Source organism: Gallus gallus, chromosome 27, assembly GCF_016699485.2.
Source record: "Gallus gallus isolate bGalGal1 chromosome 27, bGalGal1.mat.broiler.GRCg7b, whole genome shotgun sequence".
Taxonomy (NCBI): Eukaryota; Metazoa; Chordata; class Aves; order Galliformes; family Phasianidae; genus Gallus; species Gallus gallus.
The window spans coordinates 2,248,494-2,267,966 of record NC_052558.1 but is presented as its reverse complement, the minus strand read 5'-3'; the positions used below and the strand labels follow the sequence as shown (position 1 = coordinate 2,267,966).

General features: G+C 49.9%; 1 protein-coding gene across 15 annotated transcripts in view; it reads right to left on the bottom strand.

The window, feature by feature from the left end:
• Positions 1–19,473, bottom strand: part of TANC2 (tetratricopeptide repeat, ankyrin repeat and coiled-coil containing 2) — a 173,824-nt gene that overhangs the window by 19,956 nt on the left and 134,395 nt on the right. For all 15 annotated transcript variants that reach the window (XM_004948525.5, XM_015299380.4, XM_015299383.4 and 12 more), the window contains 5 exons: positions 9,153–9,261; positions 6,511–6,633; positions 6,059–6,295; positions 3,941–4,126; positions 3,152–3,245 (listed from right to left, as the gene is read on the bottom strand). In XM_004948525.5, coding sequence (XP_004948582.2) covers positions 3,152–3,245; positions 3,941–4,126; positions 6,059–6,295; positions 6,511–6,633; positions 9,153–9,261 — 749 coding nt within the window. The remainder of the gene's footprint in view (positions 1–3,151; positions 3,246–3,940; positions 4,127–6,058; positions 6,296–6,510; positions 6,634–9,152; positions 9,262–19,473) is intronic.

Sequence of the window (19,473 nt, the reverse complement as noted above, 5' to 3'; positions counted from 1 at the left end):
CTGCAACATCTATAATCAGATCCATGTGGGTTTTAAACGTAAGCTACCAATATAGCAGGAGTGTGAGCAATGTGCATGGCACAGCCATCAGCACGCGGGGCTTTGGGGTTCTATTTCTAAACCTGCCTGCACTTGAAATGCTGTGGGTTAATTTCAGGTATTTCACGTCAAAATGGTTTATGTAAAGCAGCTACACAGTCTGTGCTCATCACAGAACAGACTTTGGAAGAGACTTCACTGGAACAGGACGATTGGATCTGTAGCCATACCCTCCTCAGCTCTGCTCTGCTGGACTCCCCCATCCTGCAGTGCTGTGGCAGCAGTTCATCCATCCCAGTTCCAAAGCTCAATTAAACCACCTCGGGAAGCCTCCTGCAAGCACCCACTTCCATAAGCTTTTAGCACTCCTCAGGTGCATGCATCCACCTGCTGACATCCCCATGCACTCTGATGTGCCTGCAGGAGCCACCACTGATCCCCGCAACTTCCACTCTGCTGCATGAAGACTGCAAAGGGCCGGGAAAGGAGATGAGAGGAAATGAGAGAAATGGTTTGGTTGGAAGTTTTGCTGCCTGAGAGCTGATGGCTTGGTGTGAAGAACTGAGCCCAATGAGCCCAGCCAGCAAGAGGAGACTGGAGCTGGAAAATGGGAGAGTTTACACTGCAGCTCTTCCAGGAGAACGGAATGCCATGCTATCACAACCTGCAATAACCAAACCTTGGCATAGATGCCATGAAACAGTTGCTGCAGTTCCCAAAACACAGCCAGCAAAACCCAAACTGACTCCATCCGCCCTCCATCACGAGGACGTCGGCTCTCCGGCAGAAGGGATGTGCTGCAGCACAGTGCCTGCTGTGCAAAGCGTGCTGCTTTCCTACAGAGGAACAAAGGTGATCTGCAGAAGGGATCATTACATCGCAGTGCGCTGTGGATCCGTTTCAGGGGCTGGCAGCAGGACACGCACAGGCGGTATTGCTGCTCTTGCACCTCCAGCCCTGGTGGAGCTGTTACAAGTGACTGAGATGCTTTTGTGCTGGGTTTGATGGGAGCCCCGTCCCGGGGGCACGCGATCCATCTGGAGTTGTGCTGTCAGCAATTCCTGACCTCATGACGTAACTTGGCGCTGCGTGGGATGAGATCAGGCTGACATCACTGAGCCAGGCTTTGTTCTATGGCACATCAGACACACGAGCAACAAGGACCAGAAGAGAGAGAAGATCCCACTCGGATTTTTAGAGTGGACTGCTATTTTTAGGTGGAAATGAGTGTTTTCCCTTCAAGTGCAAACTAAATTCCCTTTTACTGTTGGGGAAATAAAAACAGAACAACGTGCAAGGGAATCTGGAGATCCATAGGAACACATCTTACCTGTGATGGAAGGAGGCACTGCTGCCTTTGGTGCTTGGCTCAGTTTTGCTCCTTTTCCTACCTTACCCACAGCTGTTGTAATGGATAAGTGGGGATTCATTTCTAACAGCCTCCCAGTTTGTGTGCTGTTTGCACATCAGCAGTCTGCGCTGCCAGCCATCCCTTCTAGATGTGAGTGCAGCTTTTGGCATTGGGGCAGCAGGCAGACTGGGAACAGCAGAGCCACCCGGATGTGAGGGAAGAGAAGAGCTGGGATTTTGCAGGGAGAAGAGCATGCAGCAAAGCGCTGGGAGCAGAAAGAGAGGAGGAATGGGATGGCTGTGAGCTGCAGAGGTGGAGCTGCAGGGAAGAGCAGAGCCACAGAACAGCTGGGAAAGCTGCAGGGCTCTCCACCAGGCTTTGCCAGCTTATCCAGACAACCAGGGCTATCCTAACCCAAGAAGAGCATCTCCATTGCCCGATGCTGCTTCTGAGGACACACTGCAGGGACACATCTCCATCATTTCAAACCAAACTCTGAAGCCATCTGGACCACCTTCTATCTGCTACCCTTCTGCAGCAGGACCATTGCTCAGCAGTGCACATTCTGGATGAGCCATCTCTGACCTGGGGTTACAAATTGGCTCACCTATAAAAATGCCACTGTTTTGTTACCAACTGCCAACACTCCATCATTTCACTTGAAGAATCCTATGTCCAATTTCTTTTTTTTTTTGCTCTGTGATGCCCTCGGGGCACTTTTAAATGGTTTATTTGTACATTTGTGGCACTGTTTCCACCAATAAAGACAGCATGCCCTTGCTGCTGTGTGGCTGTGTGTGCAGTGAGCTGCTGCTTTTCCCTGTGCTCCACTCCATGCTGGGACACCTCACTCCTCTCCCTCTGCCATTTAAAGGCAATACTTCCCAGCAAGCTCCATCCATTCCAGCACTGTACTTTCACAAGTACCAAGTCCCAGTCAGCTCAGACCACAACCCAGCCCTTCCCTGCCTGAATTGCAGCCAACCTGAGCCCAGCACAGCAGTGCCTGCAGCCCAAAGCATGTCACTGTTACACAGAGCCGATGGAGTTGAAGGCAGAGCTCTCACCCAGACAGGGACCGCACCGCAGTGCATCAGCTCGACAGGAGCACTGATGCAAGTGGATTGGTGACCTGAGTGCAGGAGACAGCGGGTAATATTTAAGAGGTCACCGGAGTCAAAAGCCAGCAGGGCCAAGTTTGAAAAGCTCAAGAAATGGAGATGGCAGCGTGACTTGTGTGTGTGTAAGGAGGAAAGGGGGGATGGCTGGTTTTGTTCTGGGAGCAGTGAGAAAAGGAGGGCTTCTGTGTCAGACTGTGAGCACCGAGAAGAGCACGGCGCAGAGGACTTCTTCTTAACTAGCAGGTGTTAAATAATGGATAGCTTAGCAATCAGTGCTGCGTGTTACAGCCAAGGGGAGAGCAGAATGGAGGTGCTTTGAGTAAATATGCCAAGTATCAAGAGGGAACGGGCAGCAGTGTGCATCCATCTGACTTAATGTGGGATGTTTCTCAAACCAGTGGGCTGGCAGTCAGAGCTGCTGTGTGCCCCACGCTTCACGCCAGCAGCAGGAGCTGCAGAAGCTCAGGATTTCCCAAAGCCCAACTGTCTACTCAAGCAGCTTGGCACATGTATATCACCCGAAGTGAAATCAGAGGAAGGGATCCTCTCCGTCAGAGCAAAGCAGGGATCAGGGGTGTACCAGGAGCCTATAAATACCAACACAAGCATGCAGGACAAGCTACGGATCTGCAGGAATCACCTGTCTCTCCCCAGAGGCTGTCAAAGCTGTTGATCTGCGCTCGCTCCACCTCCTCCTCATCTTTTTCTGGAAGGTCGAGCAGGTAGGAGACAATCTAAAACAAAAAGACATGTCAGCTCACAAACCTCAGTGCATTCCAGATAAACTGCTGACATCTTAACAGGAACTGCTCCGAATACACCGAGGAGAAGGCACAGCATCTCTGCCTGGAACCCTCAGCTCCAGCAAATACTCTCCCAGAGATCCCTGCAAGGACTCTGGAGTGGCTCCAGCAGTGATTAGGATCAGTTATAGACACACACAACACTCTTTCCATCACCAAAGCTGGAAAACTCAGCAAGTTTATCATCAGCTTATAGCTGTGCCTGCAAGCACCTCCCAGCAGGGACCTGAGGTATATTCTGTAAGCAGCCACGTGCATTTAGGGTATAACAAACATGAAATTGCTTTTGTAAGTTCCTGAGGTGACTGCTATGGTGTGGGGGGAAAATCTCATTTGCAAAGTTCTGCACCCTGTTACAAATGATGTCAGCGTGCAGATCTGTGTGGTTTTGAAGTCACATCTGCTTCTAATTGGTTCGACTCACAGTCACTTCAAGCTAATAGCAATTACCCAGCTTTCTTTAATTAGCTCCTCTGATCTGAGCATGTTATCTACGTTTGTATGGATTACACTGAACAAAAGCAAAATCTAAAGTCAAGTCAATGACGGCTCCACCTCCCAGCCCCCCTTGCTTGGTATGGTTAACCTTTGGTGTCCCATGGAGAGCGATGGGCTGGCAGCCTTACCTCCGTGTAGCCCATGCTGGCTGCAGCGATCAGGGCCTGCTGGATGGCGTGGCTCTTTTTGAACACCCCCTGCTGCTGCCCAGCCATGCTCCAGTCGCACTGGATCAGGAACTTCACCACTTCCAGGTGTCCTCGGAGGGCGGCGTGGACCAACGCGCACTGACCGTTCTTATCCAAGTGATCCACCTTGAAAAGAGAAGGTGACAGAAATGCAGCGAAGGCAAACCTCGGGTGAAACATCTTCCTTCCTGCTCAGCTTCCAGCCCTGATTTCAGAATCGCCACGTGTGCAGAATGTGCACTCTTCTGGTGACGGTTCCTTCCCTGAGCAGACAGCAGCCCTCCCATAGGCACTGCCCCGGGCTGAGGCATCCTCTTGGCCACAAGTGTTTGCTTTGGCTAAGCTGACATTTTACTATGGTCGTCTTCAGACTCAAAGGCTGCAAAACTGTTTTCCCTTTGTGTCCTGAAATACAGCCATTGTGTTTTCTTGCAATCATACACACGCTGTCGTCTCCCTTCCCCAAATCCACAAAGGAAAGCAGCTTGTTTCCCAGATACCATCTCAGGATTCATTCAAGGGAGACAGAAGTGCCTCAGCTGCAGCCACGACACCCTGATGTGAACCCGATGCAAGCAGAAGTCAATGGGAAACTGATTTCATTCGCAGCACTGCAGGAGCTCCTCTGCTCGGCTGCTCAGGATGGGGCACAGTTCACCAGATTACACCAGCTGGGATTTCTCTGCTACACTTTGGGATACTCAAGGAAAGCCTGTGCAAGCCTTTTGCACTGCGTTTATCCCCACCATTCCTGTTCTCAGAGCAGGAGCAGATTCCCCAACAAGTGCCAGGGGTTCACTCCGCTCCTAAAATATCCCAGCAGAAGTGACATTAAATAATGCCATTTCCTCCTGTCCTCACATTATAAGAGGCAACAGGGCAAGGTCTGAGAAGTCCCTCAGTCGCCCTGACGTTCATACTGCAGCTTCACAAACCCACGTTTTGCTTTTTGAACTGAAGCTAACCATATAGGGAAACCACTAATTGTTTCCAGGAGGCTTCACTTCAAATAGCAGCACAACTTTCTTCTCTAACCAAGTATTCAAACGTGACTCATTACACCCAATTAGATCTCCAAACGCTCACCAGAGAGCTAAACAAAGGGTATTTTTCTAGGACAAGTCTGATAGAAGTTTTTGGAAGATGTGTCTCAATGAGGTATTTAAAGAACGCTCTGTGCTGCAAAAGCAGCGCTGCCATTTCGCATTGTGAGGTTGAAGGGCTTCTCCACAACAGACCTCAGCAGGCTGTTAGTGCAGCACAATTAGGCAGCTCGTGCACCAGACCTGCATTCCAGAACACCCACAGTGGACTGCCCGGAGCTGCTTGCCTTTGGTGCTAATGTGACATTTGGACAGGAGATGCTTTTTAAGCAGCAAACCTTCCACAGCAGCATGCTGTGTTCACTTGATAGGGGATGTTCTTTAGTAAGCAGGGCATCTCCTGCCTGCAGCTCATGCTCTGAGCGTGGAACACTGTATGCCAGCTGTTGGAGGAGGTCACAGAATCATAGAATGGCCTGGGTTGAAAAGGAGCACAGTGCTCATCCAGTTCCAACCCCCTGCTATGTGCAGGGTCACCAACCACCACACCAGGCTGCCCAGAGCCACATCCAGCCTGGCCTTGAATGCCTGCAGGGATGGGGCATCCACAGCCTCCTTGGGCAACCTGTTCAGTGTGTCACCACCCTCTGGGGGAAAAACTTCCTCCTCATATCCAAGCTAAACCTCCTCTGTCTCAATGTAAAACCATTCCCCCTTGTCCTATCACTATCCACCCTCATAAACAACTGCTCCCCCTCCTGTTTATATGCTCCCTTCAAGTACTGAAAGGCCACAATGAGGTCTCCCTGGAACCTTCTCTTCTCCAAGCTCAACAAGCCCAGTTCCCCCAACCTTTCCTCATAGGAGAGGTGCTGCAGCCCTCTGATCATCTTAGTAGCCCTCCTCTGGACCCGCTCCAAGAGCTCCACGTCCTTCCTGTGCTGGGGGCCCCAGGCCTGGATGCAGTGCTGCAGATGGGGGTCTCAGCAGAGCTGAGCAGAGGGAGTCACCGTACCTTGGCCCGTTTCTTGCACAGCAGCACAACGATGCTCAGGAACCCAGCAGCAGCAGCGTACCCAAGGGGGGTGAGGCCGCTCTCAGAAGCAGCATCTACGTTGGCACCGAACTCCAGGAGCAAAGCCACCATCTCTGTGTAACCCAGGTGGGACTGCACGCACAGAATCGGGGCGTTGTTCAGAACTTCGGTCCGGTAATTCACGTTGGCACCTCCTAAAATCAGCAGCCGACTGACCTGCAGAGCAGAAGGGAAGCTCCTGTTAGCTGAGTGCTATGGATGGCAATGAGTTTACTGTCAGAGCAACACAGGAATTGAAATCAGAGCCCTTTGTGTGTTTCTAAGCAGATCCATCAAAGCCAGGAAGATCCTCCTCCTCGTGCTGTGGGGTGGTGGAAGCTCCTCATGGGAGCCCCGGAGCCCCTCCAGCTCTCCCCTCCCCTCATCAGTACCTTGATGTTTGGGGTGTAGAGGTTTCTCAGCGATGCCAAAGCCATGGAAAGACCCTCAGTGCTGTAGGAGATCCAAAGCCCTTGCAGGATGGAGGAAGACACCCCAACTTTTTTACTCAGCCCCTATGAAAAAGAAAAGACAGCATAGATCCAAGCCCTCTCCTTTACACAACACAAGCCCAGCTTGGCAGACCAGGATTAATTCAGTAACCACACTTGCTCCAATTTAACTGTGATCCCCACGCTCTGCATGGGAGGCTGCTTCCAGGTACCCCAAACCACACCACACTGATCCTTCTGGGTGTTTTAAGACACAAGATCTCGATGCACAACATCTGCCCTTTAGGGTCAATCGATCAGCTTGTAGGAAACAACGTGCAAAGTTGCTGCAGCCATCTGCAAGGTCTATGCAAGGCAGGATGAAGCTGCAAGCAGCCCAAACCCGCTCACCTCCCCCAGAAGATGCTGTGTTGAGGAGCACGGCATGCTTCTATTCTTCTTCTTGTATGAAGCACATCTTATTTTGGCAGAACTGATTCACAGAGTTTCCCTATTATTCACACACTTAAACTAGATGACAATACGTGCTCACAACAGGATAAATTAAGGAAGCCTTCACATTTCCATACCTAACACCAGACTGCCTCCAACCCTTCCCGTTGGCATGTGTGAGCACTCATAAGCAAGCTTCCCTCCTCCTACCAAGGGGACAACTGCTTTGTAACCAACGTGCCAGCAGACAGATCCACAACAGAAGGATGTGTTTGCAGCCCCAGCACACGGACAGCAGTGTCCAGCAGTGCTGTGTGCTGTGGGTACACCCCTTACAGTGCTGTTCTGCTATTGATTTACCATTAACTCTGCCGTTTCCATGGAAACTGCACAGCCATCTCTAGCTCTGCCATGATACACAAGCCCTGATTTCTGCTTCCTCAGTGCTGTGAGGTCATTTATTCTATTTATTGCTATTTTGGAAGCCCCTCTGCGGCATGGGGCTGCAGGATGAATGCCATCAGCAGACAGTGGGGTCTATTCCATCCCAGGGAAGATGCTCAGAGTTGGATCCTCACCTAAGCTTCTGCTGGGTTGGCTTACAGACCTCTGTGACAAGCTTCTTCTCTTCAAAATTCAGGGAATTAAGGAGAGAGAAAGAGCTGCTTCAGCTCAGGGCAGAAAAAGCAGTGAGGAATTTTAGCAACCATTGAGCACTGCTTTTGAGATACACAATATCGGAGGTCAATATTAAATCTCAGCAAACCCAGCCTAGAGCAACTGGGGAAAGGGAAAATAATTTTACAACGAATGGTTAAAATAATTCAAAAATAGTTTCAAAACTGTCGAACCCACAAATAAGCTGTTTGAGTCACCATCAGGACAAGAGGGAGTGAACATGGCTTCCGAACAGCCATCTGATGGTAATCACATCATCACACCACAGAAATCCCAACCACGGTTAAACGTGTATGCTCAGGTATTAATGCGGGACACAGAAGATGACATGGAGCCTTTAGGGACTTAAGACACCCAACGCCATTGGCATCACCAGAACAATGACAAGGACATCTGGGCAAGTCATGGAATTATAGAATGGCCTGGGTTGAAAAGGACCACAATGCTCAGCCAGTTCCAACCCCCTGCTATGTGCAAAGTGGCCAACCACCAGACCAGGCTGCCCAGAGCCACATCCAGCCTGGCCTTGAATGCCTGCAGGGATGGGGCATCCACAGCCTCCTTGGGCAACCTGTTTGCAGCACGTCTTTGCTTGGTTTGTAAAATATCTGTTCTCCTGAAGTTTGGGTCCTGCTGTATCATGACTGAGCGTTTCTGTTCCTGCCCTTCCCATCCATGCCACGCTTCCCAGTTGGGTTTCTACATAGAACCAAAGAACCACCAAGGCTGGAAGAGACCTACAAGATCACCCAGTCCAACTGTCCACCTCTCACCTATAGTTCTCACTACACCACATCCCTCAATGCGCCTGAACCTTCCTTGAACACCTCCAGGGTTGGTGACTCCCCCTCCTCCCTGGGCAGCCCATTCCAGCACCTGACCATTCTTTTGGAGAAACAGCATTTCCTAACGTCCAACCTCAGTCTCCCCTGGTGCAACTTGAGGCCATTCCCTCTCATCCTATCACTGTTACAGGAGAGAACAGGCCGACCCCCAGCTCACAACCTCCCTTCAGGCTGTTACAGAGAGTGATACGGTCTCCCCTGAGCCTCCTCTTCTGCAGACTGAACAACCCCAGCTCCGTCAGCTGCTCCTCATAAGGTTTGTGCTCCTGTTAGGACTGCTGGTCACTTTAAGACACTCAAACATTCATGTTTATGTTTCCCAAACTGTTTGTTAGAGGATGTTTGTGCTCAAGAAGGAACACCATCGGGTCCCAGCCTCACTCCCAGCACTGTGCACCATCCTGTGCCCATCTCCAGCCCACAGAGACAGACCATACCTTTCCCTCGCTGATTAACCCTTGTTAGCTTACTTTCAAGAATTTCTTATATGCTGCTGCCAATTCTGTAGATCTAATAAACCACATCTCTTACAGAAGCCCTCAAACAAGGACAGACCAAACAGCGGTCTGGTGTTGGTGGATTGCACGCAACCGGGACGAGGTTGGAGCAAACCTTTGTCTTCCTTACCTTAAAAATGTGTGCTTTGAGAATGTGATGTCCCAATTCGATCGTTTGCTGTCGGTTGAGTTTTCCTTCCTGACGGGAAAACCAGAAGGCAAGCAATGTGTGGCCACTCCTGGAAAGAGAAGAAGGAGCACGTCGGTATTTAAAGCCTTGTACCAACAAAAGAGCTTCGGAGAGCAAAGCCTTTGGGAGACAGAGCTGGACTTGTTCTCATCTATAAACCACCAACTCCAATCCCCTTCCCTTGTATTTAATACTTGGTGACCACTTGCAAGTCAAACCAGATCATCAGAAGATAACAGCAACGATACACTCTCTGCGAGCAGATATAAATTAAGCAGTGCTGAAGGAATGATGCCACGAAAGCCACGGTGCTGCTTTTAAAGTCATTCTATGGAATAAGACCCTAATTTGGAGAGCACACCGCCGATGGATTCAAAGCACATCCATGCTGTGAAAAATGGCCTTTAAATGACAACTGCACTCCCCACCGTGTGACCTCTCCTGTGCACACTGATGCAACTCTGCATTCACTAAAGCTTCTTCCAAATGCAATCTCCCCTTTTGCAGTAGCAAAGAGGCTGTGGTGCAGGAGCTGCCAGGCTGACAACCTGAAAAAATGGGCTAAGCAACACACAGAGATCCTTTAATACAAAACACAGTAACAGAAACACCAGCTGCCTTGGCTCAGTTGCCTTTGCTGACCTTTCCATGCCCAAACATCCACCTCAGGGCGTTGGAAGACGGCAGTGTCATCTCAGACACTCAAAGGACTGATTCTCCGTATGGGCATAGAAACACAGTGCAAAAAAGTGAAGTGCTGCCAAACATTCTGGGGTGAGAATGGCACCTATAGGTGGGGCTGCAACTGCTGGAGGTCCTGTAAGGCACTACGCTCTGTGCTCGGTGCTCCGGGAGCTGCAGGGTTCTTGAGTTGGCCAACAAATACACTCTTTGTGAACCTTTCCACAGACTGCATTTGCTAAAGAAAGCAACCCAGGCCTTTGCAAGCTGGAGATGCATTTCCCTACTGCAAACACTGCCACTGCCTGCAAAGAACTGGGAGCAAGTGAGGCTTTTCCAAGGTCTCCCAAGTGTTATCTGATATAAAAAAAAGAGAAATAATTCTGATGTGGCCAAATATGCAGACCGTAACAAGCAAAGCAACTCCTAGCCCTGACATTGAGGGCAGAGAAGAAGTTCAGATTCTTCCATAAGCCCCTGGGTACCCTCAAGGGAGTCCTTTTTAACCCATTTAATTCCTGGAACTAAATAAGAATGTGATTCCATATAAAAGCAACCAAACTCCCTCAAGCCAAACAAAACCAAACATTATATAAGCTGTGGCTTGAGAAGGGCTTTTAAGGACAGGGAATGTTATTAGCTCATCACTGTTTGGTAAAACAGAAAGTGCTCAGCCTGGCCAAAAGGCAGCAAGCATTGCAGCAAGCAGACGTCTGCAAAAGGACAGGGATTTATCTGCATGTCTCTGTCCAGAGAGAACACCAAGCCCAGGTGCTGCCTACATGTGGTTGCACTGTCAAAGCTCTGGGCAGAGCAGCAACAAAAGGGACAGAAGGAAAGTTGGTACAGCAGAAGGGCTGAGATGCGGTTGTAGGACGCTGAGCCATCCGTGGCTCACTGCATTTCCCTCTCATTGCTCTCTTCCCCTTTGCTCTCCACTTTTGGAGCAGGAAGGAATCCCCCCCCTCAATTCATGCCCTTTGGAAGGAGACAAATGCCCTTTGCTCATTGCACTGACAGACCTCTATGAAGGCCCATGGAGAGATGGAACAGCACAGACAAAAACAAACAACTGCACATCACAGCTTGAGTGCTGAGAGGTGGGGTGTGCAGCAACTGCCAGATTGCATCCATCCCCATTCAGCCAGATTGTTAAAGCTTACCACCACCCCAATACTCCCCATATGTCCGCAGTTCATCAGCCTCACATTGCTCTGCTTCTGCTCCAGGCAGCAGCCAACATTATATCAACTCATCCCCCTGCTGCAGGGAGTGGTGCACTGGGCTGGAAACTGGCATGGGCTTTTTGCACCACTTTGCCCATTGCAAAAGAGGAAATAACAGCACTTGTTGGAGCAGAGATGACTGAGAACTCTTCAGAAACGCTTGGGAAGGATGTGAGCAGAGCCAGGACTGCAGCAATGCTAAGAAGGGGCTGAGGTTGTGGTTTAGTGGGTGTGCGATGATGGGCTGGGGTTGGTCTTGATGATTCTTGGAATGGGAATGGTGAGAATGGGTCAATGGCTGGTCTTGATGATCTCGGAGGTCTTTTCCATCCTTAACAATTCTCTGAATGGGAATGGGTCAATGGTTGGTCTCAATGATCTTGGAGGTCTTTTCCAACCTTAACGATTCTCTGAATGGGAATGGGTCAATGGTTGGTCTCAATGATCTTGGAGGTCTTTTCCAACCTTAACGATTCTTTGAATGGGAATGGGTCAACGGTTGGACCTGATGGTCTTGGGAGTCTCTTCCAACTTTAATCATTCTGTGATTCTATGAAGATCCAGAAAGTTCTGCCATGACGATGAGCAGCTCCATGCTGACACGCAGCCCAGCAACCCCACTCCGCTCCGGCACTGCCCTGCTGCAGCTGGAGGGCATCTACCCAAACCTGATCACACGCACGGCTGTTACGAACATGGCATCTGCCAACTCTTCCAGAATCAAGCACAGCATTCATGAGTAATGCATTACCCCTGCAATGTTTCCCAGACCTCGGCTCCAGGCTCGTTGATAAATACTTGCAGTCACTTGCTCTGTCAGCACTCACTGCATGCTAAAGCAGACTCCAACAGCACAGCCTTTCCTTTTTTTTTTCTTTCCCTTTTTTCCCCTCCAAACAGAGCAGCGGATGGCAGTAATGATCAGTACTGATTTCTACATCAAGGAGCTCAGTGAAACGGTCTGCTTTGAATTTCGCCACTGCAGAGTTTGCCATCAGAGATTTTCTATTTTTAATGTGAGATTTCTTCTGGTGAAAAATTAATAGCGCTGCCAGCTCAGCTCCGGGAGCCTTTGTTTGCTGCTGCAGATCGTGTGTGGCACAGCCAGAGCGTGGCTGGCGAGGGCTGTGCTCAGGGATGGGCACAGAGAGATGGAAAGACCCCAAAGCTCAGTGAGAATCAGTCCTTTCCACTGCTGGCCCTACCCGAGGCCAAACTCCTGATGTACCCCCACGTCTCCTCCTTGCAGCTCACCCCACGCAGCCGTCCCAAACCCAGGCACTGTGCCCAGGAATTTGCTCTTCCCAAAGACGTCCACTCCGGCAACGCCGCCACTTCAGCACAGTCTCCTCCGACACTGATGGAGCCTCTGCTGTCCCAGGGATGGCTGCAGAAACACCCAGCACTGATGTATTGATTCCTATAGCATAGCTTCCCTCTGATGTTATAATTGCCCATTCACTCAAGAAGGAACTAACGTTATGCAGTTATAAAAGCAACAGTTCTGAACAGCAAACGTTCTTAAACACAACATGCTATTTCCTACAGAATCAAACACTGCTTTAATTTGCCAAGCTCGTGGGGCAGAGCTCACAGCCCAGGAGGAACCCTCCCATCCCTGAGGATGTCACAGCAGAGAGACAAACTGTGCAGCAGCCGGTCTGAAAGCATCACCTGCCACAGGTACAGAGGCATGGCAGCAGTGCCCAGTTCCAGTTCAGGGATGCTCCCATCAGTGGGACAGGGCTCAGGGGAAGGGTTAATTTCACCACCACAGCTTCAGGTTGCTTCCTTCACTTAACAGTTGTCTTATTCACAGATCTACCCACACCGCAGCCACTGTTGGCTATCTGTTATACTGCAGGAGCCTGAAGTATTCACACCCTCTGTTCCAGGTGCTTCATGTGGCATTTCCAGGCTGGAAGGGGCCACTGGCGGACATCTCAGCACCAATTTTCACAGGACAGCAATGAGCATCCCAAGCACCCCAACCCCAATGCACCTCCATCACTGATGCCGCTCTCTCGGACATCTGACTCCAACTCAACACTTCAACCTCTTCTGCATACAGCAGAAGTGCTCTATGGGTGCCTTCTGGTTTAGCAAAGGCAAAGAACTGCACAAAATGCCTGCACCAAGGTATCAGCTCATTGCCTGCTGCCTCACTGCCATCCCCAGCGCCTCGTGGGTCGCAGAACACTGCAAGCAGCAGAGTGTGGGTCCAGCAGCAGTGATGAACGAAGCAGCACTGGGGTGCTGGAGGGCTCACAGATGTCTCCTTGCTGCTGGGCTGGGACTGAGCACTGAGGAAACCAGTCCCACCTACACAGCCACAGCATCACACACATGGGAGGGATAGGGTTTGGGAATGGAGCCTCCAACGCTGCTGGGTACCAACCATGCTGCATCCATGTGTCAGTGAGTATGGGGAGCATGTGGCCAGATGGTGTGACATGGTGGTCAGAGGGCTCATCTGCACGATAACATCCAGGATAATGTACCTGAATCCTCATCAGGAGCTGATCCTGGAGAGCATCTCCACTGCATCACATGGGAGAATGGCATGGGGTGCTGGGCACTGCCGGAGGGGCAGCGAGGAAGAAGAATGGGTGGCACTCTTTGATTCATGGTAACAAAGCAACGATTTAAAAAATACAGAGCAATAAGGAACAAAAGAGAGAGAAAAGCATTTCGGAACACTTGCAGAGCCTGACTTAATGAGGTTTAAAATCACAGATCCAGAGAGCAGAGATGGAATTCTGCCGTCTCCGCTCAGCTCATAAAGCTTTTCCCAAACCCTGCCGGTTGCCAGGAGCAAATTACTTCGTATTCAGAGCAAATAAGTGATGTCTGAGAGCACGGTGAAAAGACTGCTGGCATAAGTCAGTGACCACGTTGGGTGGCTGAATGGGCAAAGCCATCTCTCCATGAGCTCTGCGATGACCGCACGCACGGAGCGCTGGGCAGGAAAGCAGTGGCACACTTTCTGTCCTCATTTCACCTGCTGTAATTTCGCACATGTAGGATTGCAGCAGAGCGGGGGATGTGACTTGGAAGTGCTTCACTTCCATTTGCCTGGGAGTGATGTGGAGCAACGTCGGGGCTGCTCTCAGCAAACCTCTGGAAGGCTCTGCTCAGTGAGGATTGGAGGGATGCAATAACAAGAGCAAATTAAGCAACATTTCGTTCTTCAGTAAGCACTCGCATTGCCTCCAATTAATTCCACTTCTCTCTCTTTGGTGGCTCAGTGCCACCAAATGGATTACTCAGTGGATATTTCCTCCAGTGAATATTTCTTCTTTCTTTAGATGTAAAAGTGGGACAGCATGCACAAGTTTGCCATCCAGAAAAAAACAACAAGAAAGAGATTTTATGAGGACATGAATGAGATTTTATGAGCAACCGAAGACAAAACATATTCCAGAAAGCTTCTCCATCTGAACACTTAGGTTGCATGTCTAATGAGCCAGTAGTTCGGCTGATGTCCTATGTGATGTGAGCAATCACATCTGCTCTTCATCTCATCTCATCAGACATGATTTGTAACATCTCCCTTTTCTTCTCTTCCAACCAACGCTGCAGCTGCAGCTCCATCCAAGTGTGGGGACAATCCTTGTGCCTGACTTATCCCCAGTGGTTTTAACCACTCCTTTCTCAGCTGTGAACTTCTCCATGAGATCAGAGCCAGCACCTGGAAACGCCAGCCATGGGGATGTTCATATGAGGTCTCCAGCATTCACTGTAATGGTGCTGTTGCCCATTCCTTTCACATTTCAGAATGTACCACTTGCAAGTCAGGGAATCAGACAACTCTATTCTGGAAGTGGTAGAGGAAGCTGAGAAGTCGTGTTCCTGGTGTTGGCAGGGATTGGGTCCTCACTGCTTGGTGGACAAACTGTGTTTGCCCATTCAATGACCAGGAGGGCACCAGGAGGATGGACTGATTCATCTTTGTGATCCAAAAATACAGCGCTCAGCTGTATTCCTCTTGATGGGGAAATTAAACCAGCAAGAAACATTTCATTGCCCTTCTCATGCAACGGGTACAGAGGGATCCCAACCCCAAACCATGGGTAAACCACTGCTTCCACCATGCCAAAATGAGAGCTGTTGGAACAACCACCAACCACCAAACCCTGTGGTGATCTGCTAATTTATTGCACCAACTCAGCATGCGCTCTGAGCAACACCAGGACAGCAGGCACACAGCTGGACATGGCACAACCACCAACTGCCCAACGATGCAAGGGAATCAAATCAATACAAAACACATTCTTTAGCATCACCTCGAGTTCAAACGGCATCTGTTTCACGGAGCAAAAAGCATCCCATGTGAGACCTACCCCGAGGTTTGGTGAACGCTCCATCATTTCAACTAACGATAAATAAATCTCAGCATATTCTGAGAGATTTTCAGGATCTTAGAATATAAAACAGAGGGGGAAAAAAGCCAACTAACCAGGCTGTGTAATGACAAAGCTGGGTAGAGATTTTCTGCTTCATTAGAAATTATCCTCTTTCAATTTTTCAGGTTTAAAATGGAAAAGTATTTGGAAATTGGGGAAAAGCATTTGGAAAGCCAAGCTGGATGGGTCTGTGAGCAACCTGGTCTACAGGGAAGTGTCCCTGCCTATAGCAGGATGGCAGGAACCAGATGATCTTAAAGGTCCCTTCCAACCCAATCCATTCTATGATTCTATTACTCTTCTACTTCTACTCTTCTATTACTCTATTACTATTACTTACTATGATAGTTAGGAGCTATCTGTGAACAAGCTTTAAGCAACCGACGTGCAATGGATGGAGCCTGACCTACTGGTTGGCAACACAGCCCATGGCATGGGGTGGAACCAGACGACATTTAAGGTCACCTCCAACCCAACCATTCTACGACCCTGTGATCCCCACACCTCCCATTTCAGCATTTGTTGCATAACTGGAGTCTTACAGACAAAATTTGCACTGCACTCCTTTCCTACACGCCTCCTAAACCAGTTATCTATTGACTGGGGACTGCTGGTCAGATCACCCTTTCCATCAAACACAATAAGACACTCATTTGCTTCTAATTCATTCTCCATCATCCTGCTGGGTAAGATGTAAAAACGCAACTTGGAGGAGGACCAAGTCCCTCCTTGCAGCTTGCCTCCTGACAGAAAGGAAAATGCAAAACACCTCCACTGCACTGTGTTACAAGACGGCTCTGCTCGAAACCATGGCAACTGAGCACGGTTATCACTGCTGCTGCTGAGCCAGCCTGCACCGAGCGCTGTGGAGACAGAGCAGGTTTGGTTCATGATGTGGAACCGAAGGGAATGGGTGAGGAGCTGCCCCCACCCACACCTCCAGAGACATCATTTCTTCACTGAGATATCGAGGTTATCAGGTATCTTCCAACACCTGATCAATTCTTGGTGCATGGTGAATGTTTACTGCAGAACACTGATTTCCCACGCAGTATTTCTGGGTTTGGTTTCAGACCCAAACAGCCCCGCAGTGCCACAACAGCTCCTGTGCTGGGCACCAGCAATTGGGGTCTGCATGATATCAAATGCTGCAGGGGCTTTCTTCATCCTTCTTCTGGAAACCCAATCCTAGGCATTTGGGATTTCAGACTAACACCACATCCTGAGATGTGAGGATGGATCTCCATCTCCGTGCCATAGAAATGTGCTGCTCACAGTGGGATATTCGTCCCAGGGTCTCCGGGAGGAGCCACTCTCCTCCACGGCCATCCCAGTGGAAGAGAACACCTGAAATCTACCCTCAGAGCTGCACACTGGAAAGGAGAGAGGACGGGGCAGGGTTCACCTCACCCAGTTTTATCTGCCAGTGCTGGAGGAGGCTGAGACCGTCACCCCACGCTCCCTTTGCAGACCCCCAGGAGCAGACACTCCCATGGCACTCTGCATCAGCCCCACTGCAGCCTTTCAGCTCATGACAGAATCACTCATCCTCAGTTTTCCCCTCTGTCTATAAAGCAAGTCTAGACAAGGAGCTCCGATGGTGGTACTTCAATCCGGATGCAGTAATTTCACTTTGGGGGTCTGTATCTGCCTGCAGCTCTTTCACTGCCTCCCCCAGACCCATCAGTAGCAGCACTGGGATAAAACATTTCATTTTCTAAGTGCTGCAAAAGCAAGCAAAATAACTGCATGGAAGATTCTGACAAAGGCAAACCACGGAACAGTATTACAGGATTTAAGTTAAGAAGTGTCCGAGTGAACACACCATTATCACCACTTTTCCATGCTCTGGTCACAGTGGATTGGGTCTTTCCCTACGATGCTTTATGTTATTTGTCAACTACGACACTTGGTAAATGGTGCCAGTGGGGGAAGTCATTACTGGACATTGTGTTCCTCCTCTTCCTTCTTCCTATACCTCCAAGAAGACTGGAACACGCTCTGTTCAACACAAGGAGAATGATTCCCCACTGGTGGTGCTGTGGCCCCAAAGCCCATCACCCCCATTTCCTTCACGGTGTCCTCATACCCGGGCTACATCAATTAAGAACAGCCTCACAAAACCACATTTCACTTCAAAACTCGTCCAAAAAACATCGGCATCAGCAGCTCCATTCCTCACTGCATCGACACGGAGAGGGCAATGAGCTCTGTGCTAACAGTGTGCTCCTGCCCCGGTGATGATGAACCAAGTCCCATGCAAGCAGAAAGTAAATCAAAGCTGCTGCTAAATCTTCATAGGCTGCTCCTGGTAGCTCAGTCAGGGGCGAGCTGTGCTTCTTTTAGAGAAACAGAATGAAAAATCATTACTTATCTTCATTGTTACTAAGGGTTTACCGTGCCCTGAGCTCAACGTCTCAATATTAGCTCTTCCCCAAGAGCTGGACAGGAGGGTTCTGAGGAGCACAACAGCAGAATCTCAGAGGGTCTTCCCTATTAATCACCAAAATGTATCCTGCCTCATTATCTACCATCGGAGTGTAATGCAATTAGCGTGCATTATGCATTAGAGAAATTTATTAGCCCTCCAGTACGTACAGACTCGCACTGAAGCCACTGGCAGCCTGTTTTAACACTGTGTAACTTCTCTCCTTGCCCCTGGCAAGGCGCCTGGTCTGCTGAGTGCTGGCAATCCCATAGGGCCCTATAGATGCCCACATATGCTCAAGTCACCATGTGTTTACCACCTGAGAGGTGGAGGCCATCACCTCTCGTCCTACCACTGTTACCTGGGAGAAGAGAATAGGAAGCCCCTGGCCACCTCTGTAAGCAGCAGGAGGAACAGTGCTGGGCTCAGGGAACCAAAGCACCTGGACTACACAACTGCACGACCGGCTGGCAGGTGCAGAATGCCACATATGGGGGTGCTCAGCACCAGGGGAGCATTCTGCAGGTGGGTTTCCTTTTCCTGGCAACACAGGACGGCACTGGATTGCCTGAATTCCTCCTGTTGTGGCAAGCACTGCTCCCAGCCTGCCCATACCCAGGAAGGGGAGCAGCTCTCAGCTCCACAGGCATCAGAGGCACAAACACATTGCAGAGGGTCGAAAAGAATTCCCCAGTGACAAGCACTTAATGACTCAAGAGGAAGGATATCAGATAGCTAACATTGATTGATACACAGACACTTGCTGCTGTAAGATGCTTTCCAAAGGGTTCACTCGATAGGACTGTTGTGCAGAACCTATTAAAGCACGTCGGTTTCCCATTGGGAGGAGCTACGTGCTCTTCTTCTACTGCAGCCTGTTTGCCACAAAATTCAAAGCAGTAAATTACTCCGAGACCGCCAGCAGCTACGGCTGCTTTGATCAGCCAGGAGCTGTTTGGTTCCAGCAGACAGTGCTGTGTTTCGTCAGCCTGGCCACGGGGCCCAGAGATGCCCCGATAAGGCCGAGAATCCGAGTGTTTCCCTGACTTTTGTGATCGTATTTTTGGAGCTGGGCAGGCAAAAGAGAGCAGAGCTTACGGGGATCAACGACCAGAATTACAGTCAGAGCGTCTGTTTCCACTCTTCGGTAAAAACAAAAGATAACGCTGTTAATAGTGATCGTTGGGCTTAGAGAATATAAATCTAACCATGATTAAATTCTGTTCTCTGTGAGCTAAGCCAGGAACTCTGCTGCTGTCAGAACAGAGATTACACATGCACTTAGATTCCAACACTGCTAGAGCCTGACTCCGTTCCTTATTCTGCTCTCCAAAAGACGTTTAATAGGACTACAAGGAGCAAGACTTCAAAAAGAAGCCAGCTTCAAAAGATGCATCCACGCCGCCCATCCTTCACCTCCCCATCCCTCACTTGGAGTGGCTGGGAGGGGTTGGAGGAGGATTCCCCCTCCAGTCGGAGCTGGGGATGTCAATGCAGCCCCCCCCAGCAGTGCCACAGCC